At 32.8% G+C, this 27833-nt stretch overlaps 2 protein-coding genes across 3 annotated transcripts; both read right to left on the minus strand.

Moving 5' to 3' along the window:
* Positions 1-1982: 1982 nt before the first annotated feature.
* On the minus strand, positions 1983-7939 carry LOC132613955 (telomere repeat-binding protein 4-like). Its single transcript, XM_060328279.1, has 10 exons — positions 7756-7939; positions 5807-5955; positions 4948-5692; positions 4645-4839; positions 4512-4562; positions 4345-4424; positions 3623-3864; positions 3150-3473; positions 2908-2971; positions 1983-2483 (listed from the first exon to the last, which is right to left on the minus strand). The coding sequence occupies exons 2-10, from the start codon at positions 5885-5887 to the stop codon at positions 2295-2297; spliced, it is 1971 nt and encodes a 656-aa protein (XP_060184262.1). The 5' UTR covers positions 5888-5955; positions 7756-7939; the 3' UTR covers positions 1983-2294.
* Positions 7940-23885: 15946 nt separating this feature from the next.
* Positions 23886-27546, minus strand: LOC132615105 (16 kDa phloem protein 1). Of its 2 annotated transcripts, none has more exons than XM_060329658.1 (5): positions 27233-27546; positions 26099-26167; positions 25299-25440; positions 24918-25053; positions 23886-24096 (listed from the first exon to the last, which is right to left on the minus strand). In XM_060329658.1, exons 1-5 carry the CDS (start codon positions 27303-27305, stop codon positions 24034-24036), a joined length of 483 nt encoding a protein of 160 aa, XP_060185641.1. In that variant the 5' UTR covers positions 27306-27546; the 3' UTR covers positions 23886-24033. The 2 variants fall into 2 exon arrangements, with proteins under 2 accessions (XP_060185641.1, XP_060185642.1); XM_060329659.1 differs by having other exon boundaries at positions 25299-25437; positions 27233-27544.
* Between the last annotated feature and the right edge of the window lie 287 nt (positions 27547-27833).

A 27833-nucleotide genomic window follows, 5' to 3' on the forward strand; every position in this document is an offset into this window, starting at 1 on the left:
ATTAAAGTTATAAAAAGAATATTACTCCATAGTAGCAAGACAAAAGTCTCAGATCTGAGATTTTGATTGAAAAGTGAATGGATACGATATTTATATATGAAGATATTTAATTTGTCAGGCTGGCTGCATCACTAGTTTGCTTTAAATTTAATCTTGAGCAATTTTTTGGAATTTATATTGAAGTTATGTTAGCGAACTCATGCGTGTTGAATAAGGTTCTTCTGACCACCAAAATTTGTGATGGACAGTAATGAATTTAGGATTTAAATGTAATGGATTTATTTTTGAATCAAAAATTAAGAATTTAGATTTAATATTTATTGAGATTTTAGTAGATTATATATATACTTCGATTAAAAAATTTTGGTCAAAAGGTTATATCCGTCTCGGCGATGGGGTGATAAGTATCTCTCTATCTTTAATCAGAAACTTGGGTTCAAGATCCGGGAGACTACGAGTGGGTGACTTTTTGTAAAGAACGCTTTACCTTCAAAGTGGAATTTCTCAACGCAAATTCAAATTAGTCGGACCCACAAAACGAATATAAACACTAAGGGGTTGTTTGGTTGAAGACAAGTTATGTTGGAATTAGTTATCCTGATATTATTTCTTATTGACTGTTAGGTTTGTAGTATTAAAAATAATATGCATAGCATAATTTTCAAAGAAAAAGTTGTTTGTTTGCAAAATTACCTTCAACTTATTTAGTAGAAAAGGGGTTTAAGGGACCTCAAGGGTATTTTTCTTTTTCATTGTTTTATCAAGGATAACTAAACATGATACTATTATTCTATCATTTGGCAGGGATAACTTATACTGATACTATTTTTAGTTTTGGTATAACTTATCCCAAATTATATACTAAACGAGAAATAAGACAATACTAAATTTTTATCCCAAAACTATTATGCTTATCCAACATACCAAACGAGCCCCGATAGAAAAAGGGTGCTTGTCCGTAGATTAAATTTCTTCTTGTTACTTGCTATAGACGTAAAAAGGAATCAGTTGGAACAACTAACAACCTCTTTGCCTATGTATCTGTCTGTCCCAGTTTGGTCGCTGCATAAACACCTTTTGGTCCTAGACAAGAATGGGTTGAGTCTGATCTAAGACACATAAACATTAAGGGGTCGTTTGGTAGGAGAATAAGTAATCTCACCTTATCCCACTTTTTATCCCATCTACATGGGATTGGATAGGATATAAAAAGAGTTATCCCACCAATCAAACATAGGATTAATTCCAATCTCATTGGATTAACAATTCAGCCCATCCAATCCCTCCTACCAAACGACCCCTAAGAAAATTATTTATTTGCAGACAATATTTATGTTAAATAGAATAATTTAACTATTTAGTTACAAGTTAAATAAACATATCTTATCTAACCAAAATTAAGTGCTATAACTTAATAATGCAAATATCCTGGGATTGGTACAAATATCAAGATAATTTTTTTTACAGCAAATTTTAGTAATTGCCCATCTTTTGAAGCAACCTAAAGTCAAGTATTCATATTTCATGCCGCAAGTAACGTGCTGCTTTGCTTTCCCAAAGTACTAAAGAAAAAAGATTAATTCACCAACAATTTTTATTTGTTGCGTAATATTGTGGTTGTAAATTGTTACTGTTATTCATATTATTATTCATTTCCAAATTCTTTTTAATGTCCACCTTTGTTTCTTATTTATTTGTCCGCCTTTGTTTCTTATTTATTTACACTTGGCCTCTCTTTAAGTTATTGTAATGTGCCGAGCTGTTTTCGAGTCAACATATGATGAAACTTTAAATCTAAGCTTGCACTAACTTTCTTTTTGCTTCTATTTCCCCTATGTCCTGAATGTTCGATGAACAATTACTTTTTCTATGCAGTCAAAGATTTGATTGACGCTTGCAGCTTTATATGATGAACAAAAAGATTTCATTAGATATCATATGAAAGTACAAATTTAAATGAAATAATAGTACTGGTAGAGAAATTACACTGCTAATTACATTGAAATTATACCAGAAACAATCTAATGTACATAATACATTTGAATCAATTACATGAAAGAATAGAACCAACAGAAATAAAGAAATCCCTATTGCCTGTTAAACTGCTTTATTCAATGAATCATTTACAACTACTGCCTGCCTTCCCGGTCAGAAAGGAAGACTTGGCAATAAAATCAGTGTGTGAGAGCGCGTTAACTAGTCACCGGAAAGAGTTTTTCTTTACAATTCATTCTCGCATTTCCTATAACAGTATTTTAAACAAATTTTCTCTAAGGGGCCATGATAGTGAGGATTCACATAGCTGACCCTGCCTGCACCTTAGCATCCACCAGTTTTAGAGCTTCAGCATGATGTTTCCCGTGTTGCTTAGACCAGTAGGCATGGGCAGCTAAGACCCTGTCCAGAAGCTCCTGGGGCACGGCCTCTCCCCGTCTTTGTTGTGGGGCAATGCTTGCTGTATGGACTAATGTCTTCCATTTATCCTAATGTAAAACCAAGAACACCATATTAAGAGATGATGGGAAAAAGTCATAAGCTTTGCTAAAAGTCATAAGCTTTGCTAACACATAAGTATTTAAGATTTAGTATAAGATCTAAGCTTATCCAGAACTACTCAGTGTTTTCCGCTTTTGCCTTCTCATGCGATTGCAATATCAGACACCTAAGGAATCATGTAAGTAAATCATCTTTTCATACTATAACATGCTTAGTTCTCATGTTGAAATAGATATCTAAAACGTATAATAACAAGAAATGATATTTACTTCAGAGCTAAGGATAGCATGCAGAATTATCAAGGATATAAAATATCAACTTTCAAAAAATTGGCTTACATCCAAGCGAAATGAAATCATATTCTTTCTTTGTCAATAAGGAAAAGATAAATGCACCAATTAGATATCTAACCTTCACGTCAACGTAAGTTCGATGGTCAGCATACTCAAAAGCTCGGATTTTGACGTCACGCCACCTGCGTCACCAGAGATAAATAAGAATGCAGATTTGGAGGATCACAAACTTCTGACAATTTTTCCGGATTGTAAGGAAGGGGGGCAGAGAGAGAAAAGAAAAAGGGCAGGGTGGGGGGGGGGGGGGGGGGGGTTAACCACTGTTCGAGAACAGGATATTATATATTATAGATCGGATACCTTCCAGTTCCAAGCTGCTCCACAGCTTCAACTAGAGCTTCTACTTCTGCAGCTGAGAATGGTCTTCTTGCTCTACGTTGTGAAAGTTCAGCACGACTCTTTTTTGGGCCCACAGGAACCCCCCCAGGGGCCTCAGCATTCAGAGGAGAAACTAGGACCAAGGCTCTAGAATCAGGAATTGCTACATCACTTGTTGGATTAATAGGATTTGTAGGTGATAGCGCCAATTCATGGTAATCTTCATCATGCTTGTCCAACTTAGTCTTTGAAGGATCTGATGAAGTACTTGGACGCTCTAATTCCAAGACAGGACTAGGTGGCCGCCTGAATGCAAAGATTCTATATTAGTCCAAGCACAATAAACTGCGCAATATAGCAATAATCTTTTGAAACTTTGGTTTTCTTGAACACTTCGATAATTGTCTAATGGAATACAACTCAAAAGCACAAAATGGGCAAGTCCTCTACAATACCGAGTTAGTTCATGATCAGCAACATATGGTGGCAAAGCAGGAGGTTCTTTAGAATGCAATGATGCAGAAACTGGGTAAGAACTTGGCTCCAATGTAAAACCCAACGTATCGAGGTTGCCATTCTGAGAGATACCAGCCTTCTGCAGAGTACTATTGTCATCTTGGACCTTCGTCTCCTGGAGAACCATCCCCACACGTAATCCACTTCCAAGTATAGATCTTACTGCCTCCATTACTGTCCTCTGCATAATCCCAAAGTAAATTTTGTTTTAATTGGATCTTGGATATCTTCAAAATCCAGAAGAGTACACTTTCTACCATTACACCAATTATAAAATATTTCAACTATTAACAATGGGATTTGTTGTTGTTGTTGTAACACAGTCATTTCTTAAAATAAATCTAAGCTTTTTGAATATTGAACGTGATAAATTAAGCATTATCAGAGGGAGCATTCTATAAATATAATTAAGATTTAATGATTACTGCATTTAGTGACAAATGCAGAAATCAGAGAAGACTAATTGATATTCTCAAAGATCAATTCATTGACATTATATTAATTCATAATTGATAATCTCATTGTCCTCCAGCAAGCTTGGAAGTTAGGAGATCCTCGTGAATGTATAAGAAAACCAAGTCAATCCCTTGATATATTGGTAGAATTCTCTAGATGCAGCAGGTTAAGTAATCTTGATCAAGGACCTAACTAAGATGCATACCTTCAGGGAACCAACAGTTTCAGTTTCAGGGACCTCGATGAGAAGTTCTGGCACCTTGAATGACTTGATGCTAAATTTTACTAAGAAAATAAATTAAACCCGTGTCAAAAACTTCTTCATGAAACAATGTGTCAATCCACAAAGATTAAAAAATTCAAGGGTCTAACCATTAGGATCCTTCTTTTGATGATTTCTGACTGAAGCAGAAGCCCCAACGCCTGTAAAGAAAGAGGGAATATTACTCAGTAGGACTTCGAAACCACGAACCTTCTATCGCAAGGATGGTAGTAGATTATTGACCTCTAGGTGAGATAATGTCTCTCTTGATTCCCTTTTCAGGTGAATTTGAAATGCTTTTACTACTGGCCTGCTGGTCATAAGCAACATTGGAGCTATAGTGACACAATTTCCTTCTCTTTGAAGGAATTTCAAGTCGGCGTCTTTCCAGTGCACATACTCTTTTCCTGTTTCGGTGAAAGGCCTTCACTCCATAATCTAAAACACCAAAACCATGTAGTTAGAAGATGACATAACAAGCTGATAGAAAGTAAGTAAATCAAAAGTTTAAGCTCACTAAATTCTAGGAGGTATAACTGCACTTACTGGAACATGTACGTTCGTAGTCCTTCAACTGAGGAGCTACTTTCCAGTGTCTGGATGTCAACATCTTTCTTACTCTTCTGTATCCACTGTGTGATGTTTTCCTAAAAGCCCTTATATTGGTGCTGTGTCTATAAGACCCAAAAGAATTTTCGTCATCATCTCTAATACCTAACTTTACATTGTTACCTTGCTTTCCAAATGAAGGCCTACGAACCGCCCTGTACCACGGAAACTGTACACTACCGTCTGAGTTAATTGCGGCATTGTTATTCACATGTTTCTCAGTTGGACCCTTCACACTACAAGAGTTAGCCACAGTTAAGTCTTTAGTCTGCTTGTTGTTATCATCTAACTGTTTTTGAGTACTTGTCTCAACTTTCTTATCACATGCATCCTCAAGGTTAGAGGATCCGCCTTCTACTTCAGTGTGGAATTTTCCATCTTTATTGACCTCCTTGAAGTTATCCAAACTATACTTGAGATTCTGCTCTGGCACTGCAGGTTCTGGTATATAAGCGCTTTCTACACAACTCCCCTGGTCTAAGCACTCTGATTTCACAGCTTTATCTTCTTTGAGTTGCTCACAATTAATACCGGCCCTGCAATCAGCAAGCTCATCTTTTCCTACTGCTGCATTACTACAAGCTGAGCTTTCGCTTTCTTGTAGAAGTTCACCAGCAACAGCCGCCAATAGTTCAAATGCACAAAGTTGATCATTGTCTATGTTTTTGTGCGAATGTCTCCTCTGAAAGAAATTGGAATTGCAGAGATATTTAGAAAAACATAAACAAAAAAAAACAAAAAGGAAGAGAAAAAACTTGTAACAGAATGGATTAAATAACAATTTCAGCTAACTTACTCTAACTGATCTAGGAGCTTTTGGTATAACAGGAAATCGATAGCCACTGAAACCATGGCTTACTCTCTTCTTCGACGACATACCTCAGGTAGCATGCCAATATGTGATGATCATGTACAATGAGCCAGTGACACAAATATCACTTCAATCTAAAGAAGTAAAGAAAGGAGGTTATCAATCCTACCATATAGCATTAGCAAAAGGCAAAATATACACCATTTTCAAATCAGAAAATTAAGGACATTTGTTGACTACTATGCAAAGGCACTGCATAATATAGTGATGCTACTCTATTTAATTTTGGTGTGTGAATTGTGTGACTTCCCACCTTCAAGAGGCAAGATAATCAAGACAAAAATATCATTATACATTAACCCCTTAAGATGTTTGGAGTTGACAATTAGAAATACTAAAAATCATAAATTATCATCCCAGAAATGATGGTGATCCGTGTTAATGTTGTTACAAAACAAGTTCAGTTCCAAATATCTTGGATTGAATAGTTTCAAAAACATCGGCCGATAGCCAAATACATAAAAACTAGGGAAAGGGGTCAAAAATGCCCCTCTACTTTGGGAAAACGGCTAAAAATATCCACCGTTACAAATTTGGGTCAAAAATACCCCTCCCGTCATTAAATTTTTCAAATATACCCCTACACTAGGCACAGGAGCGGGTAACCCATATGTGTTTTTATTTAGTTGGGTCGGGTTTAAATGGAGCGGGTTTAAAAATAAAATCCGGTTATTTTGAAGATTTCCATTAAGACGGGTATTTTTGAAAACTTTAATGAGGGAGGGGTATTTTTGACTCAAATTTGTAATGGAGGATATCTTTAGCCCTTTTCCCAAAGCAGAGGGGTATATTTGACCCTTTTCCCTAAAAACTATATGTCTAGATGAAGATCACGTAACATGTAGATGCAGAAAGTAAGATCTTTCCACATATCACACTACATATGTTTAAGTGCTTATACTAAAATCTTGTCAATTCCTCAAATATATCACACAATCGCTTGATTTTTTTTTTCTCCCTTTTGTCCAACAAGATTCTAAAACTAGTAATTTCTATTAGGTTCCACATTTTATCTTTCCATACTGCCCCATCCTTGTAGCTAGATCAAGAAAGAACCTTTGGATCGAGATCCACAACAATGCATCACAACCATGGGTTCCAATATTTTTTCTATATCATCTACTACTCTTATTTCTTACTCGACCATCACCACTAGTTGCAGCAAACAAGAAAAAACCATAATATTTTGACAAAAAATTTCATGCCACAACGCGGATCTGCCTCCGCAGCTGCAGCTTCCAATCAACAATAATACAGAAAAGCACACCTAAATTCTTTTCCAGTTTCTTAATCTGATGCATCAAATTTTTGCAGTTTAAAGTTTACTACTCCCTTCGTCCGGATTTCGAGAGTCAAACTTCTTTATTTTGACCGTAAATTCAGACATACAATCTTTAACTTCTTTGAGAAAATAATTTACATCATTAGAAACTACATAAAAAGTACAATAAGTCACAATAATTAATAATTTAAAATATTAAAAGGACATACTAATAAATCGCGGTCAAAGATTTTCTTGTCTGACTGTATCACATAAATCAGGACAGAGGCAATAATAAGGATCAATTCCTAACAGTAAAATTAAAATCCAGTTCCATAATTTGGTACTATTAGCCAAAAAAAAAAAACTAACTAGAATCCTTGAATTTCACGCAACCAAATAAATAAAAATAAAAATTTAGAAAATCCGATCAGATCTCCATATGATCAACCTCAATTTCATCGAAAAATCAAACAAATTCACAACAAATATTTAAATGCATCAAAAAAAAAATAGTCAAAACTCAATACTTCCACCAAATTACAAGCAATAAAATGAACAAAAAAGTTAAATAAAAATAAAAAAAAAAGGTAGCAAGGAGAAGTTAAATTACCTGATAAGAGATCTAGATGTGATTCTCTGTACAAATTCTACAAGAATTTCGAAATCAAGCAAGAAAAAAGGATGTGAATTGATTGTTGTCAGATTTAATTTTGGGTGAAAGTATAGAAATGAAAAACCTCTGGGTTTGAAAAAACAAAGTTGCTAAAACCCCACAAAGGATGATGTAAGGTAGTTTTTACGGGTATATATGCTTTATAATGTCTGTGATGAACAACAAAAAACCGAACCGTCCTGTTAGAAGGGTATTATTGTCCGGTCAATTAGTTTTTTGGGCAGATCTAATTGGATAAAATATAGTATTACATATCTTAATCAATTTTTTTTTTTAAATTTTATGGAGGATGTAATGTGATAATTGTGAGTTTAATTAAAACCATAATTTCTAATCCTTCTGTTTCAATTTGCTTGTCTGGCTTTCAGTGTTTTAAAAGGCAGTTTTGGGACTCACTTCGGGGCTCGCCCCGGGGCGGGGCACTAGCAAAATGCCCCAGGGCTCACGTGCGGGGCTTAATTCCTGCGAGGCTTACGCCCTAAGCGCCCGATTGTACGCCCTAAACACGCCTAACGCCCAACGCTCGGGGCTCGCCTAACAGTTCTTACACAATTATATGTTAAATTCCTTAATTAAAACCGTGACCCTCATAATTCTTTAACAAATGATTGATACTTAATAATTTTTCATTTACCGAAATAAGAAGATTGGGTATAACTCAAATAACAAGTCGTAGTATTGCATATTTACTATATGAGAACATCGTGAGGGTGAATATCACTTAATATTTCTTTTAAGAATACATAACCGAATTGTGAATTTTCACTTGTCATTGGTCTTTTGTCCTATGTATCAAAATTATCATATTTTATTATTTCTCTATTTGAAAGTAATTTTATTTTTATTCATTAAGGAGTTACGTTTCAATTATAATACTGATAACGTTGTTTATAGGGAGATACAATGAATAGTATGTTAGTAATATTGTTTTAACAAATTGTGATTTTTTCATTATTTGAAAGTTAAGATGTTAGAGTTGATTTGCATTTCATAATAGCTTTTATTTCAATGTATTGTTTATACTTGTAAGGTTATATATATATATATATATATATATATATATATATATATATATATATATATATATATATATATATATACTTTTCTTTTATTTTTTATGTAATTTTACCTATTTAAAAATATTTATTATAATTATATTATTTTATGAAATACAAAAAATTAAATACCCATGGGGCTTACGCCCCGTGTCTCGGGGCTTACGCCTCATCGAGGCATATGTAAAACGCCCCGCCTTACGCCCCTACCTTTTTAAACACTGCTGGCTTTGACTTAGCACAAAGTATAATAAAATAAAGAAAACTTTTGAATCTTGTGGTTTTAAATTAAAAATATATAAACTGTAGCAAAATGTCATTTAATCTTGTGACTTTAAACATGTCACGTGGAAAATTGAAATTAAAGATTTGTCAATAAAGGAAAGAGGCATCCTTTTTTAAAATATAAGGAGTAATTAGTTATTTGATAGATATATTTAATTTCAAAAACGTTGGAATCGGCTATATAAATCTTCATTAATTATGTTGCTCCATTAAACTCTGATCATGCTAATGTTATTCGAATATAAATAAAATAATATTAGAAGTTCTGTGTAATTTCTAAAGGTATAAATCTCTAAAATATAGGACTTACACTAAAAATGCTATCATGTCTAATACATTTTAAAAAAATGCTTGTTTTGAAGAGCCAAAAGTGTTTGGACAAATTTCTAAAAGAAATAAATGATTTGAGTTTTGGTAAAAGCTTGTTTTATTATTATTATTATTTTATTTTATTTTGTTTCGTGTGTGTGTGGAAGAATCTGAAAAAGCATAATTTGAAGTAGTTTAAAAATTTTAAGGACCAAAATACTCTTAAAAAAAAAAATCTTAGACAAAGCTTCTCAAATACTTCAAAGTTCAAATCATGATTTATAAAAGAATATGTAAAGATTCACGTTAAAACTTACAAATAGTACTAGTTAAATAGAATAATTTACTCTATTTAAGTAATACTATTTGTAACGAGATTACATAATCTTTCTCATAAGTTAATGTCAGAAGCATTTTAAGAAAATATAATACTGGTCAAATATGATCACACAAACTACTTTATAATACTAGTAGAAGTACTTCTCAATGATTAATGCATTAACTTATTACATAGTTCATTCAAGCAGAGGTAGTTGTTAAGAAGGTTGAAAAGTAGACGTAAGTTGTAATTGAACTAAAAAGATGGTTGAAGTATATGATTGGTTATCATCGGAGGTTTCGGCAGAATGAATATAGTTATTCAGCTTTAATTAAAGGTCTTGGGTTCAAATTTTCGGTATCACTTAAAAAATATTTCTCAAATTAATAGATCTTATAGGACAGTATTTTCGAATTAGTCTTGAGTTTGAATACGAATAATAAAAAATAAAAAAAAGTACTAAAGTATATGATTGCTTAACACGTATCCTCTTTGATATTAGTATTAAATTCTTGGTCTGAAAGGGTTGCTAGTACTACTAGTATTGTTTTATTTGGATGTGACAATACATTAGTTCATGAGTTAGAACTTTTCAACAGGCCCAATTCCGTCAGCTAATAAGGGATGACTAAATTAATTGCATCTTCTCCTTATCCATGGCCTTTTTATTTTGGGTTTAGCTTCCTACTTTGGACAAACAGAAAGACTAGTACCAAACATCTCGGATTTGGATATTCTCACGGATCTTTAATTAATGGTAAGTAGTTACCATACTCCTAGTCAAAAATATTTGCCTTATATGCCTTATACCATCAAAAGTTATAATCAGACGGTAAGTATTCTTTTATTCTTAATCAAAGATATGATGTTCAAATAATGAGATAAAATGATAATTATTTATTCATCTTTAATTAGAGATCTCGAGTTTCAGTCTTGAAATTAAGTTGTTTTAGATAAGGAGTGATTTACCTGCAAAGTAAACAATTCCAAGTGAATCCAAATTAATTAGGAGCCAAAAAGCATATCGAACGTCGAGTAGGAAACAAAAAACCATTTATCTTGTTGACATTAATTTCGAGTTCTTAGTAATTTCACAAAGTACATGCATTTAATACGTGAAATTATAGATGGAAATTTTCCCGTTTTATTTTTTTTTTAATTATTTTTATTACATAGAGGGTAGGGGAAGGGGAAATGGGGGAGGAGATTACAATGTCGGGATTCGAACCCTCACCAACAAGGTGAAAATTTTAGGTAGCCAACCAACTGAGCTATTAAGTCCTTACTGTTATCAAAATGTAACTTTCGTTATCAAAATGTTTGAATTTGCACTTGCTATTGCTTTCTCAAAGCAAGAATTACCTACAATCGCTAATTAGTACTCCTACTTATTAGATTTAATTAAACTATTAATATGAGTAGTATGACCATCAAAATATAATAATTTTACCTTGGAAGATTGTGGTAAAGTAGTAAGTATTCTTCTGTCATTAGCCAAAGATCTCGGATGCTAATTTTGAGAATAGAGTCGCTTTTGGTAGAAAGCGTTTTATCTAAAAGTGAGATCTTCCTGTACCAATCCAAATTAATTGGATCACAAAGGAGTACCTAAATCAGGATAAGAAACAAAAGAAAAAATACAATATATTTACATCAATGCATATGTTCTAGTATAATATTTAATATAGTAAATAACCAAGTTTTTAATTCCAATAGTCATTTCAATTATGACAACTATACGATATTATTATTATTATTATTATTATTACTTGAATAATTCGAGGGTTATAATTTTTTACTATAATAAGCAAATAATGGAAAAAGAATTCATTAAACAATGGATTAAAAAGATTACTCTTACCATAGATATGTGTATGAGCCATAAAATATTTCCTCAGCTTAAATCTTTGACTAAATGATATAACAATTCATAAATACTCTATTGCATAAAACTAGCAGAAGTGTTGATCTTAATGCTAATTGGGTGATCCATCTTATCTTTATGTATATCATTCTTTTATGGAAATGAGATAACTAAACTATATTGACCTATTAAAATGGTTGACGCACTAAATTAAAGATAACGGTATTATACTTTAAATGGCGATTATTTATTAAAGTTGAATATTAATTGAACGTGCAGTAATACTTAATTATCTAAACAAAAGAGACACGGGATTGACTTGCATTGATTTATCACTTGCAACAAGAATAATGAGAAAATATATTGCTTTAAAGAAAATAAAGGCTCTTGAAAGATTGCTGATCCTCCTATTTCTTGAACAATAAAATAAAAGAAAATTTCCTGTATTTTAAATAAATTTTTATTCAAGAAATGTTAGTGTTCATCAATCTTGCACTATGTCATACTACCTCAATTTCTTTAATTGTAAATTAAATGGTGATTTTTTATTATTTAGAAATAGTTATACCAATTTGGTCACTATAATGGAGGAGACTAGAAATAGATAATGATGCCATCCCCCAGAGTATATTAGTTAGGGAATTGACATATTCTCTGCGTTACTAATCTTCCAATAGCCTTATAAGATGTTATTAATATTAAAGTATACTCTTTTCAGCTTAATTTACATGACGCCTATTTTATTTTGGGATGTTTAGATTTTTGTTAACACCATTGTATTAAGAAGAATATCAACAACAACAAAATATCCAGTATAATTTTACAAGTGGGTCTTGGGAGAACAGAGTGTACGTAGATTTTAGAGAACCCTCGATTTAAGTACAACAAATCAAAGTAGATATAAAAATGTAATTACAACAATGAAGAAAATACAACATCTAATAAGTAAAGCAATACATAGTACACAGAAAAAGAATCGGGACAATAGCAAAACATAACAAGCAACATGGAACAAGATATCAGGAAAAAAAAAATACACAGATAAGGATAATACTACTACAGGCATGGTGCTGCACACTATCCCTAAACCTAATCTCACCGAAAAGTGAAACAACGCTCAACTATCTAGTATCTACTAATCTTTCATATTAATCCGCGACCTCTATACGTATTAAGAAGAGTAAATTAAATAATCTTATATTAATATTTAGTCAAAACATTATATCCAAAACGGGACAGGAGGAGTTTTTTGGATACGAGAACGAATGGTAAAATTACAACGGCGACGGTGTTAGTTGGATTGGGCTCCTCTCCGTTTTCCAAAGTTCTACCTTAGATTAGAGACATATGGCATGGGTTAGAATTAATGGCTAAGATTTAATTGATTTAAGCAAGACCCTAACCATGATTTACATAATTAATAACTTGTCCATAAATATATTAAAATTATTTTCTTTCTCTTCCTATTTTACTTTTCCTACACAGTAAAATATCTTTTCTCCTTTACCCGATTATTTTTCCCACTTAATTTTTTTCCTACCCAGAAATAGACCCGATTATTCAATTGGTAATATTTTTCATTTTTTTTCAATTATGATGCTTACTAATTCACATAATATAGACCCCATTATTCAATTGGTAATTGTATTTTTAAAGAGTTGTCTATATTCCAAAAATATCACCATTAAAGAGTTGTAATAATTGAAAAAATGGAATATTAAAATAGGAAGAGAGAGAAAATATTTTAATATATTTATAGATAAGTTATTAATTATATAAACCATGATTAGAACTTTGCTTTAGTTAATTAAATTTTAATTATTAATTTTAATCTATGTCATGTATCTCTAATCTAAAATAGAATTTAGAAAAAATGAAAAGATGAAAAATGGAGAGGATCCTGATCCGTGTTAGCTGAGTCAATTAGAATTCAAGAAAACAAAAGAGGCGTAGAAGTTAACGAAAGAAAAGGAGGGGACTGCCTTAGCTTGCTTTGAGTCGGCCTTGCTATCTCCTTTGTGCTGTCAGTCACGTGTCAGCATTAGCAGCATTTAGGACAAAAATGTTTGAAAAGACCGCCCATTATACCGGCGCTTCCGGTGACAACAAGGCGCCACATTGCTCCGAATTGTCTTTACTCATGACACGTGATTAGTAAGCATCATTTCTAACAATTAAATTACGGGTAAAAGTGTTACTTGGATAATTACACTAAATTCGAGCGGGTTAAAATTAGTTAAGGCGATGAACAATCTAAAGTTAATTGGACTAAAATGAATTAAGTTAAAACGGGCTAAAAAGCATGTCGGTACAAATCCTTTTAAGTTTTTAATTTTTCTATTTGTTCGTTTATAAGTATGTAGTTATGATTATGTCTAACATGTCAAATAAAAAGTTATCTAATAAAAAGATATCTTTTTAAATATTTTGACAAGGTATCTCATGGGTCAATTTGGATACATATCAATTCAAGTTTTAGATAAACTGAGTTGTAATGGTCAAAATGAGTTGAGCTAATAGACGAGCGGCATAATGACTTGCCTAAACTTGAACGGTTTGAGCGAATATGATTTCATGAGCTAATTTTTGTCACCCCTAATTTAGAGTTTAGTTTCGAAAAGAAATACTCTTTTGGTTTCAATTTATGCGGTAAAATTCTAAGAAATCAAACTTTTAAAAAAGAAAATATTTTTTGTAAAATTTATGATCTTAAACCTATCATAGCATTTATGTGATTATAGATTCATTAAAAAATTTAAAGTAAATTATTTTAAACATTAAAATGCATTATTTTATTAAAACAAATTAATAAGAAAATTATGTCATATAATTGAAATAGATGGAATAACTACTCTTTTAGAGAAGAGTTGAAGTTCTGAAAATAAATAACTTTTTAGAGTTTTAACATTAATCAAACTTAATAGTGAAAATTCATAAGGTCCATTCAGTCAACTGAAGCTAGATTTAATTATTTGCTTACTTCACAAGTATAAATTCAACATTAGCATAATTTTGAAATCGAAAAAGCTCAAATTTCTATTTCATATTTTCAGCTAGATGAGTTGGTTATGTTTTATATTATTGCTGGCACGACACCAAACACCGATCTTGCTTATTGTTGTGTCCTTTTAATCTGTGGCTGCAAATTATTTTATTACAATAGGTTTTGCATGGGGTAGATAAAGATTTTGAGGCATAGTTAATGATTTAGAGATGAAGCTTTTGGATGTACAAAAGAATAAAGAAAGAAATAAAACAAATATTTTACCACAAAACTAGTACAATTAGAATTTGACTTTCGTCACGTTATTATGGTCATCTTTTATGCTTTTATGCATTTCTTTTTTGAAGTGATGGGGGGAGTTGAATATAGTAATGTAATAATAAAAAAAAAGTGACTTCACAATCCCTTTCTTGTTTCGTGTTGGTATAACGTTCTCAATAATGTTTATATTGACAAACAAAATTGAGATGAGATTGATTAATGTGCCCTCATTCATTTCTAGTATAAGAGAACTAATTAACCCACTAACCAATGATGAGCTGTACAATGTATACTTCCTATGTTTCAATTGATGTGACACAACTCAAATTTCGAGAGTCAAACTATTTTATTTTGACGATGAATTCGGACATATAATCTGTACGTTTTTTTTTTCATATTTAAAAACTACCTATTAATAAATTGCAATAATTAATAATTTAAAATATTTAACCTTTAATAAAAGGGAAAGAACGTCGCTGTCCCGTGAAAACAAAAGAATTATCCGCCCATGCCCCTCTTACTTTCATGCCCCTAAAACTATTTACCCGAAATGCCCCCAAAATTATGATACCAACATAGTATATAAATATGTTGAGATGATATCATGTTTATTTATTCAAAAGACACTTTTCAAACAAAACTCTATGATACCATCATCTTAATTATATACATATATTGTGATGGTATCGTGGAGGACTGCTTCAGTCCTTCAATGAGACACTCCTCAGTCCTTTTTTATACCATCGTGATACATAAATATACTGAATGGTATCATGTAGTACTGCTTCAGTCTTCAATGATACCATCATGATATATACATATAATGCTATGGTATCATAGAGGAAGAGTTTTAATCGAGGATGAACTCAAGTAAATATTTTCGGTCGGCTGGGTAAGAAACAAAATTAGTTTAGGAGAGGATATGGATGGTTAAATATTTTACGGGTAATTTGTGTTGTTTTCCCTTTATTAATAAAACTATTACAGAAAAATAGAGTCCAGTTCACGTCGGCTCATCAACAAACTTGGGCTCTTCAGCTGGCCCAATGCCTGTAACAAGCCCAATAGTTCTGACAACCCCCTCAAGTGAAGAAACATTTTTGTTTTTGTGGGGATTGTCCTTCAAAAGCACTGGTCTTTAATTTTTGTCCCTCAAATTAGTGATCTTTAATTTTTGCTCTTCGCCTAAGTTTTGGGTTCTCCGAACCCCAACTCAGTAAAAAAAAAAAAAAAAAAAAAAATTTGCAAGGTAAAGGTTTGGATTTGCAAGGCAGAGTTTTGCATTCAGACATCATTTTGAATGCACAACTCTACCTGCAGGTAAAATTTTGAATGGAAAACTTTGATTTTGCCTGTCCTACCTCTCGTGTTAGATGAAGCTGACTCGACTTTCACTCACTACCAAATATTATACAACTATAAGCAACGGACTAAAAATTAATTAGAACTTAAAGGCTAAGAATCTTTATTTACGTGTTCAAGTGTACTAGGTTGAATTATTTTTCTCCCAAGACCAAAAAGATGGATAGCTAATATTCCATAAGATCTTGGCTGTAAGTCATCATCTTCAGATACATAAAAATAAGGGAAAAGGGTAAAATATATTTCTTTATTTTAGTTTATTGGTTAATTTTGTCCTCCGTTAGCTATAATAGTCAAATATACCCCTCTGTTAACCAAAGTACATAGATATACCCTTGAATGGATGAAAATTTCCAAATCAGCCAAAATTACCCATTTACTAAAATTACCCATGCCCCATCACTTAAACCCAATCCGACCCACAAAATTATTTCCCCCCCCCCCCCCCCACCCTAATATACCCATCTACACGACCTAAACTACTCAGTACCTCAGTCCTGAGTACTGATCATAATCTAGTTTTGGTTCTTGTGTTGGAACCAATTGTTTAGCTCATTTATGGTTCATGTCTTGAAACCTTAATTTGAGTTTTATTAGGCGTTTGACCATAGATACCAAAAACAAATTCACTTTTTTGGAATTTTTGAAGTTGGAGTTGGAGTTGTGTTTGGCCATAGTTTTTAAAATTGTAGTTTTTGGTGAAATGTAGTTGTAAAAAGTGAAAAAATTTTGAAAAACAAGTTTTTCTTGTTTTTGGTATTCCGAAATACAACTTCAAGTTGTATTCTGAATATTTATGGCCAAACGCCCAAAAGTAAAAAAAGTGAAAAAAAATTCCGGAAAAAAAGTGAATAATTTTTATCTATGGTCAAACGCCTAATAAAGGATAAAAATGGTCCCTTAACTATGATAGTAGGTTCAAAATAGTCCCTTAACTATGCACTTAACGGTTTTAGTCCTTTAAGTTTGTTCAAGTTAACAAAAATGGTCTCTTAACTATGAGAGTAGGTTCAAAATAGTCCCTTAACTATGCACTTAACGGTTTTGGTCCTTTAAATTTGCCATAAGTTGACAAAATGGTCCCTTAACTATGAGGGTTGGTTAAAAATAATCCCTTAAGTATGCACTTAACGGTTTGATAATGTCAGAAAATGATGTCTCGAAACACAAAGACCGACGGACCCTATCAATTAAAACTGAGGGAATCCATCGACTAAATAAAATACACTAGACTTTAGAAATAAATTAGAAATAGCAGAAACTAAAAAAGTTGTCACTACCAAAAACAAGTGAAAAAAATAATGGACGGAAACCGATGGATAAAATCGAGGGACACTATTTTTTATTTTTTATTTTTTATTTATTTTTTATTGTTTTTTACGAAAACCAACGGAAGTCCATCGGTTATTTTTGAGGAAAAATACGCGGAAGTCCATCCTATAACCGACTAACGTCCGTCGGTTTTGTCCCGAGTTATTTGACCGATCTAGAGTTCTCACTAATTTTTCCCTTTTTTTCACAGTTCTCGTCAAATCTAACAAATAGAGTTCGATGAATATTTTGTCGAGACTAAAACTGTCAACTAATGGCAAACTTAAAGGACCAAAACCGTTAAGTGCATAGTTAAGGGACTATTTTGAACCTACTCTCATAGTTAAGGGACCGTTTTTGTTAACTTGAATAAACTTAAAGGACTAAAACCGTTAAATGCATAGTTAAGGGACTATTTTGAACCTACTATCATAGTTAAGGGACCAATTTTGAACCTTAGTTTGAGACAGTTTTCAGACATGTTTTGGTTTTGAGTTTGGTTCATTTTTGTGCAGATTTTTCTAACAAGTTTTGTCCCGTTTTTTATGCTTATAAAAAATCCCAATTATGTCTTCTTGTACTACTACTACTACAAACTTTCCAACCAAACTCCCGCATATCCATTCTAGGAAATATGATGTTTTCCCCAAAAACCAAGTACTAGGAACTCTCTGTTCCTCTTCCAAGAAAATACCCCACTTGGGTTTCACTGCTCAAACTAGTAGTCAAACTAATTTTCTATCTGCAATGAATGAAAATTGTAAATTGGAAGTTAGTTCTAACTGATATCTCAGATGGGCATTGTAAAGAATTGGAAATTGCTGAGGTACTGAGTAGTTTAGGTCGCGTAGAGGGGTATATTAGGGTGGGGGAAATAATTTTGTGGGTCGGGTCTAAGTGATGGGGCATGGGTAATTTTAGTTAAATGGGTAATTTTGGCTGATTGGGGATTTTCCATTCATTTAGGGGGTATATCTGTATATATTGGCTAACAGATGAGTATATTTGATTACTTTGACTAACAGAGGGCATAGTTAGTCAATAAACTAAAGTAGAGGGGTATATTTGACCCTTTACCCTAAAAATAAACACTACATACTCGTGTGAATTGATTAGATACCACTCAAAGGCGGCTCAATGAACCGCAAAGTTAAAATTTAATGAGATAAACTTTTTTATAAAGTTCATATATATTTTTATTTGAAGTTTACTTTTTTAAATTTTTAATAAAATTCATATATATTTTTATTTTTGAAGTTTATCTTCGTAATGCATTTTGCCATGGCTTCTTTATTTTCTTCAATCCTTATCTGACCTTTTTTGTCATGCCTTTTCTCTTGAGCCGAGAGTTTTTTGGAAACAACATCTATACCTCCTAAGGTAGAGGTAAGGTCTGCGTACAGCATACACTCTACCCTACACTGGTGTGTTGTTGCTCTTAATGACAAATTTAAGAAATCAAAGAAGACTTTTGAATCTTGTGATCTAAAATAAGCCAAAGATATTTGTGTGGCTATAGACATCTTCTTAAGCTTAAAAGGTAAAGTTTAAAGTTAAAATATTGTCAAATAAGAAAATGTATCATTTTTTTTGGGACAAACCAAATTGCAAAGTGTAGTACCACATAAATTGGGACAAAGGGAGTAGTTGATTATGAAAAATTGAGTTAAATTAAATATATACGTGAAGTAGTGGCGGAGCCAGAAATTTATACTAATTTTTTTAGGATGTCACAGTTGAAACATGAATTTATGACTTAAAGCAACTTTTGAACCCCCTTTATTGCTAGACTCGATGTCAAGCGGATAAATTCATCAGCTTATATATAATAAAGAGAATCTCTATTTACCAGAAAAGAATTATCTTTACTTAATTTGCATAGTATAATTTTCCGACGAAAGGAATTCAGTTGAACCCTTTCTACTTGGTTCCATTGTTGATGTGAGAATCGATAGAAGGAAAACTAGAATAAAAAAGATTGATAGATATACTAATTAATGAGATGTATACTTGATTTGTGAATAAAATTTCAATAATGAAAAATTATATAATATTACATATTTTTATAATAAAAGTGTAAAACCCTGTAAATCTGAGTTAGGTGTGAATGTGTAAAAACTAGTATGAACATGATATTTTAGCTATATGAATCCATTAGGGATGAGTTATGATGATAAACTATCGTTTTGAAGTCAAACAAAAAAAGTGGAGTTCTTAAGGGCTTCTAAATTGGTCTAAATCTGAGACAGTCTGCACTTATGGCCTGTTTTAGGGTATTTGCGTTGGGAATTTGAGAAAACTTAAAGAATAAAAGTTGTAGATCTTTGCAATACCTTTCCAACGATTTATTGTGGAGGCCGAACAGAGTTATTTACAAGTTATAAGCGTTACAAAAACACTGCGCAGAATTCGATACGGACTACCCGCGTTGGCTTCACGTCACGCTTGAGGGAGCATGCGTGTGCCCCGCGTCGCGGGCCATCATGGGAAAACACCTCTCTGACCAGGAACGTTCAGGCATTGGCCATGCATAGCGGGCCCAACGCTGGAACAACGAATTTGCAGGTCAAAAGTCGGATTTTCGTGTTTATTCCTATTTAAGCATGAGGTTAGGTCCTAAATATTCCTAATCACGAAAAATTAACCCTAAGGCCTCCCCAAATCTTTAAGGTGAGTTCCTACTCCATCTATATCGATTCTACACTAAATTCACCTCTTCTTGACACTAGTTCATCTCTCCAAACCCTAGGTTCTTGAAAATTCAAGAAGAATCGGAAAGGGGCATGTGGAATTCGTCTAAGAGGTAATACTTCTGATTTTCTGAGTTTATTAATAAGGTTTAGATTAGAATTCTCTAATGATTCACATGAGGTCCAAGAAAACATTTTTAAGGCTAGAAAAGCCCTAGTTTTTCGAATAAGGGTAGAAATCCCTAGAATTGGTTAAAGTTCTAATCTTTCTTATCTAAAGTCATTGTAGTGTGATTGTTGAATCTTGGAAATTCCTTTTGGTAGCATTTTAGCGGGATTTGAGGTATGTCTCTTTTAGAATTCCTTTTTGACTATGAAGGTGATTTATATGTCTCTTTTTGAACATACTCTTTTGAAACGATTTGTGTGACTTTGGTTGTGGTTTGTGTGCGTGAGGGACAAACCCACATTTAACCTTGTTTTTACTATATTATATATACGTATTCATGATTGTTTTCCTCTCTAAAGGATGATTGAAAATTAAGATATAAAGTCTGGTGTTTGAATTCGAATTACCCATAAGGGATGTTTAAACTTGATAAGTGAAAAGCTTGACTATCTCATGGGAATGTTCTATAATAGATTGTGTTGAACTTGAAACTTGTTTAAAGAAGTGAATTCGGTTTCTAAAATTGAATGGCTTGATGTACCCCTATAATGAGATAATGAACATCATCCTTAATGAATAATTTGACTATCATGATATGATTTGTGATTCGTCTTCCATGCCATGATTTGAGATTCGGCTTCTATGTTATGATTATGAATTGGCTGTTTTGCTATGATTCTCTATTGTTTGTGTTTGGCCTAGCTACTCAGGAGGAAGGGTAGTCACTATGGATTCTAGTGGGGTTTGCCTAGCCATTCGGGAGGAAGAGTGGTCATCGTGGGTTGCACGCCCTGGTGTGGTAATTGCCTAGCCATTCGGGAGGAAGAGTGGTCATCGAGAGTTCATAACTTTGATGTGATTTTGCCTAGCCATTCGGGAGGAAGAGTGGTCATCTAGGGTTACATGCCCCCATGTGGTTTTGCCTAGCTATTCGGAAGGAAGGATAGCCTTCGAGGATGACAACCCCGATGTGGTGCTTCTATGCTGGTTTAGGGAATCTTAAGTGGTCATCCCTTCATTTCACTTGTTTGGGCCTGTATTGGCATGTGTTATACTTTGATTAGCCTGTGAGTGACTTGTTTTGTATCTTGTTGCCTGTGAGTGGCTTATTCATAATAATGAACTTGTTCGCCTGACTTATTGATAATAATGAACTTATTTGCCTGTGAGTGGCTTATTGAAAATAATAAACTCGTTTTCCTGTGAGTGGCTTGTTGAGAATGTTGAACTCGAACTGGAAAGACTGAAATTGTACTTAATGACATAATGAGTTGGAATTGAATTATATACCGATTTATGGTTTCTCTATTGATGGTTGTGAAGTTGTTGGTTTATTTTTATCTCTAGATTTCCAACTGTTTTTCATTAAAATTGTATCACTGATCTTATAGAAATACATATTTTGTTATATTACTTATTGTCCCTGAGACACTCACTGAGTATCCAATACTCAGGCATACCATTGTTGTTTTTTATGGTATGTTAGGTAATGAAGAAAAGCAGGTACAGACAGATCTCGCGGATTAGGAGTGATTGCTATTTTCCAGATTGTTGGTGAGCCCAAACATTTGTTCGTGTGTTTTCATTGAGTCAATTATTACTCCTTAACAGTTTCGAGCTGTGTCCTGGGTTAGTTTATTTTTCTTAGAAGCTCCATAGACAAGTTTCATACTATGGGTAGATGTTGAAGTCTCCTATGACTTTTTGAGGCGTTTGCCACGTTCACAACTATTAGTTTATTTTATACTTCCGCTGATTTTGTTTCATAATTGTGATCTTAAATTTTATTTAGTTATTTATCAATTGTTTAGTTAAATAATGAAAGATTATCGAAAAAGAGCTTGACGTTATTGATTTATAAGGTTGTTCATGACGACGGATGCCGGTCACGTCTAGGGCGGGTTTTGGGGCGTGACAAAAAGTAAGAAAGCTTTTTGGAGCTAAAGCACAAATTTTGGTGGCCTTACCACTAGCTTGCTCATGAACCCCACGAGATAAAGGACAAATGTCCTATGTGCATACAAAATCATCTATATATACTAAGACCATACGTTCTTATCATCGACACTTTGTTGAGGTAGAGAATCCTAATCAAGAAGAAATGTCTCTTGCAAAAATCTTTCTTTGTCTAATTATTGTGCTGATTATGGTACGATACGCAGAAGCTCCGACTATAGAAGAGAAGAAAAGAAGTTTAATTGAAGATTTTCAAGTCCTTTCTGAGAGAAAGAAAGCAATTATTGGAGTTGATTATGGAGATAATGTTAACGAGACAAGGTGGTATAGTCCTGGAGGGCCTGACCCTCAACACCACTAATTCAAGAATTTTGACATACTCCCTAATCTTATTTCTTGTTAGTGCTCGGTTCGATGTCATGAGAATATATTTGAAATAGTTGTATTTGATGAGCATGTAATAGAAAATGATCAAACATTCGTTCATTTATAGAGGTTGGATGTGTTTGGTTATGTCCTGGAGGACCTGATCCCCAGAATCAATAATCCAAGAATTTTGAGTTGCCCTATAATGTTATTTATTGATTAGTGCGCAGATCGTTATCATGAAAATATGACAACAATTTGAAGTAACTGTATTTGATGAGCTTATAATAGAAAATGATTAAAACATTTGTTCATGTATAGAGGTTGGATGATTTTGATTGACTCCAGGAGGACCAGATCCCCCAGAATTAATAATCCAAGAATTTTGAGTTGTCCTATAATCTTATTTATTGATTAGTGTGCAGATCGTTATGATGAAAATATCACAATAATTTGAAGTAATTGTATATGATGAGCTAGCTTGTAAGAGAAAATGATCAAAACAGTTGTTCGCGTATAGAGGTTGGATGATTTTGGTTAAGTCCTGGGGGACCTGATCCCCCAGAATCATTAATCCAAAAATTTTGAGTTATTCTCCTAATATTCTCAACTTCTTCATTATCTGATATCAAGAAAATATAATATTTGAAGCAGTTGTGTGTGATGAGCTTGTAAGAGAAAATGATCAAAATGACCATGCGTAGAGTTAATTAATTTATTTGACCAAGTCCTGGACGAAACTAAACCCCCAGAATGAATAATCCAAGAATTACTAGTTATCTCTAATTTTATTTCTTAATTAGTGTGCGGATTGATATCATGAAAATATAATGTTAATTTGAATTAGTAGTATTAGATGAGCTTGTAACTTCAACGGTATCCATGTCAAGAAAATAAGCTAAGAAATAGAGGAGTTCTCATAGCAAGTTAACTGCGTTAATTTCTACTTGTTCCTATATTATTAACACATGTTTTCAATCTTTTCAACCTTTGTTTTTGCTCCTTCAGAGGTCTCGGGTTCGAGCCCTGAGTATAGAAAAATCCTTGGTAGAGAGTGCTTCCTTCGAATGGGTCTTACGCGGCGTGAATCCAAATTTAGTCAGGCTCCAATGAGGGTTTATACTTCAATTCCTTCAATATTCATTAACAATTTCTTTAACATAGCATAATTAATATAAGAACAAAGCTCTGACGATCTTCATCTTTACTCTACTCACATAATTGATAAGTACAAGATCAGGCAGATATTTAACAAGCTAACTACTCAGTAATCATCAGTAGTATCCTTCCATCCACCATATTCTTCTTCTTCTTCCTCAATTGCCTCCTGTCAAATTATTTAACATAGCATCAACCAAATATATTAGCATTCCAAATGAAATTTGTCCTTTATTTTGTTCTTTCTATTCACTCAGATTTCTTATATTTTGTTGATTTTGTTCGGATCCCAACTTTCCTTTTATCCTTTAAAATTAAAGCTTTCAGGAAAATTGACCAAGATTTGCAAAGTCATGGTAGCAGTTTTTTTTTTTTTTCCTATGTGAAACAAATACAGGTAGCTACCACCAAAAGGTGCCGTCGATGAATGAGATCCTTTCACCCTTAACCAAAGATTTTGGATCCGAGTATTCGGAATGGAGAAACCCTGGTACAAAGTGCCAGCCTTTAATTGACCTAAAGGCGTTGATCCAGGATTTCAAGTTTAGGGGTTCCTACGACTTAAAATTAATACTATACAATTTAATAACTGAGTTCATAATAAAATATATGCAGATATTTGGTGAATTTTTTAATACATATACAACAGGGTATACATAAAAGTTGTTGGGTTCACGTGAAACCGTAACTTTCATGCTACACCCGTCTCTGGATGGGCCCTACACAGCGCGGATTAGGAGGGTAAAGTTCACAAATAGCCACTTTTCAACCTTTTGATTGGAAAATAGCCACAACATGAAATTTCAAATTGCATTGGTGAACTCCAGACATTATCATGAAATTTCACCTATGAAATTTGAAACTTTATAACCGTGACTATTTTTCAAGACAAGCCTGGAAAGTAACCAGTGGCACTATTCTACCGACTTAGGATAGGTTGGGCCAGTAAATTCTAAATAGCGGATAAAGGTTCAAATTTAGAATATATACCCTTGGAGTGAAAGTGATGCCAACTTGAATTTCACCACAGTAACATTGATCACTGCCCACCACACTATATTTGCGAGGATGAATTTCAGCTATTCCATTCTCCAATCCCAGCTCAATAAATTCCTTCAAGTAGATACTACATGTACAAATTGATTGAATAAAAAAGTTCAGATTTTACACATATAATTACTTGGTAACAAGCCTAAAAATATGCACCAGTAAATAGAATTTTGGAGACAAGAAAAGACCTGTTTTGATAAAGTAATCTATGTCCTTAAAATTTAAGCTCCCGCTATGTTGCTACGTGTATTTTGTGACAGAATTTTACAACGTCAAAATCGAAATTCAAGTTTCAACAACAAAAGTACAAATATTACTTACGTGGCTTCGCCAAGATAGTCATCTGAAGAAAAGGTATCATGATCCATGAGCTTAAGTATAAGCTTGTACTGTCCATCTGTTGAGGGATATTCTATCTTGAAATTGAACTTCTCATTCCATTCTGGTTTACTGCCTTGGCCTGCTTTTATGAGTGAAGAACCAATAACATCATTTTTTCAGAATTACTCCCAAAAATTAATTATGTCATTGAAATTTAAAAACTTGGCCAAACCCTTCAACGCTCTAAAATAAACACTTTTAAAAGAAAATAAGTATTTTTAGCTTCCCAAAAACTTGGCCGAACAGGCTATTAGTGTGGGGCCAAACAATTTATTGCAAGCCATCCTAGTTTCTCATAGAGACAGGTCAGTGATTTTATGTTAATGAGTGCATGATATAACAAGGGAAGTAGCCATAAATAGCTGTCCACCAAAACAATAGCCGACAAATGTATATCTTTTGTATATTCATGTATAATATACATATAATTACATATTTATACATAATTAACGCATATTTTTTGTATGTTTGGCTAACGACTGTAAATATTTTCCGTCAAACTGCCAAATATATTAAAAGCCCTAGTAACATGTACCTAGTATATCTTTGTTACAATGAATGCTAGCTTAGTACAAGTATATATGTGTATTGAAACTTTTTTTTTTTAATTATATGCATATAGAATTGGAATCGAAGATAAATGCGATGATACATGTTATAGCTTAAAAGTTTATCCTCTGTTATACTTTTAAAGAAGGAAAAAACATAAAAGAGAATGCAGATATATAATTGATGAATACCTCGAGCAGTAGTGCTTTTACGTTCTTGACCTCTATATTGAAGCAAAACATATGGATCTATTCCACCACCTACACAATATACAACAACACCACATTAAAACCCCTAAAATATGTGCATAAGTATTATTAAAGTAATTGAACAATAAGGACAATAATAGTGCTGCACATAATGAGTTTAATATGGGGGGACATGATGTTTAATGATCAATTATAATTTGAATAGAAAAAAATTATTTATTCTTATTTATCTATTTCTTGTATTATATTTTACCGATCGCATATAAAAAGGACTATATAGCTAAAAACACATTTACAATGAATGGACCCCAAAATTGATCTCCCTGTTCACCTGAATACCAAAAGGTAAAACAGGAGTATTAAGCTGAAGCTAAAAGTCACCACACCACGAAGCTCCAGTTTGGTCATAGATCTCGGAAGCTTTTTTTTTTTAAAATGAAAATATTGTTTGTCCATGGAATTTAATCAGTTTTTTAAAAGAAAAATATTCAAGTTTTAAAAACTGATAATTTTTTCTTCTACTCACAAAATCTCAATTTTTTCTCAAGTAAAATGCATGTCCATATAAAATTTCAGGTTCCAAACTATTTTTCAACGCAACTTCAAAAACTCTTTTCTTTTCAAATTTCACAAAATCTATGGCCAAATTCCAGAATGTCAAGGGCAGAGCCAGGTCCAAAGTTTATTTTCGTGTTAAAAATTTCTTTTAACATACTCTCTGTCCCAATTTATGTGATACACTTTCCTTTTAGTTTTGTCCCAAAAAAGTTATATATTTCTATATTTAGAAATAATTTAACTTAAAACTTCGCTTTACAGTGAAATAATTTACAGCCACACAAATATCTATGACTTATTTCGAATCACAAGTTTCAAAAGTATTCTTTTTCTTTCTTAAACTTCATTCCTAGTCAAATTATATCACATGAATTGGGACGGATGAAGTACATAATAATAATAATCTATTCAGAACCTGCTAAACACAAAAAAAGATTGTGATCCAGAATTCATGAACAACAAATCTTGAATCTACCTATGTACAAAAGCTAAACAAGAAATTAAATTAAAAGGAACGGAAAGAGAAGAGTAGAGAACTAATGTTGATAGAATAAATACCCCAAAGTTCGTTGTTTTTTAGACCTTTAGCGTTGACAAGATTCACCTCCATTGTTCCAAAGATAGTCGTCATCTCTCTCACTTTATCAAATATAGGAGAATTATGTACCAACAAAGAATCAGATATAGGAGACTTTGTACCCAAAAAATAAAATCAAATATAGGAGAATTTGGTTCAAACAAATTTATAAGCTCTGTTTGTGTGAATGGCTGCTGATGAAACAATGAAATTAGCATTCAAATATGGTGTTTATGGGTGGAAGAATCCAACGGGGATTCTAGTCTTTTTAAGACAGTGTGTTGACAGATGGTGTGTGCCGTGCGGAGTCCTCTTTTAATTCTTTGTAATTAACGAGTATTGTTACGAGATGGATAAGATTTAATCACGGTTAATTAGAGATCTCAAATTCAAATTTTAAGAATATAAATTTGAATTAATTAAGATTCTAAAACGAGTACAATAATGGATGAAAAAAAGGCTTAACACAAACTAGTCTCTTAAACTTATCAACATATTTCATTTAGACTGAACACCTCAACTCTTAATAGAGCAGTTCAGTTACATATTTTCAGTTCAAATTAAAAAAAAAATATATATATA

Source organism: Lycium barbarum, chromosome 10 (assembly GCF_019175385.1).
Source record: "Lycium barbarum isolate Lr01 chromosome 10, ASM1917538v2, whole genome shotgun sequence".
NCBI lineage: Eukaryota > Viridiplantae > Streptophyta > Magnoliopsida > Solanales > Solanaceae > Lycium > Lycium barbarum.

Excerpts from the sequence above, each read along its gene's own strand:
- LOC132613955 (XM_060328279.1), bottom strand. The coding sequence starts at position 5,887 with ATGTCGTCGAAGAAGAGAGTAAGCCATGGTTTCAGTGGCTATCGATTT. Across the intron at positions 3,865-4,344 it reads AAACTGTTGGTTCCCTGAAG|AGGACAGTAATGGAGGCAGT; the intron begins GTATGCATCTTA and ends GGGATTATGCAG. Across the intron at positions 3,474-3,622 it reads GCTGATCATGAACTAACTCG|GCGGCCACCTAGTCCTGTCT; the intron begins GTATTGTAGAGG and ends CTTTGCATTCAG.
- LOC132615105 (XM_060329658.1), bottom strand. The coding sequence starts at position 27,305 with ATGACGACTATCTTTGGAACAATGGAGGTGAATCTTGTCAACGCTAAA. Across the intron at positions 26,168-27,232 it reads AAAAAACAACGAACTTTGGG|GTGGTGGAATAGATCCATAT; the intron begins GTATTTATTCTA and ends TATATTGTGTAG. Across the intron at positions 25,054-25,298 it reads GACTATCTTGGCGAAGCCAC|TATCTACTTGAAGGAATTTA; the intron begins GTAAGTAATATT and ends TTGTACATGTAG.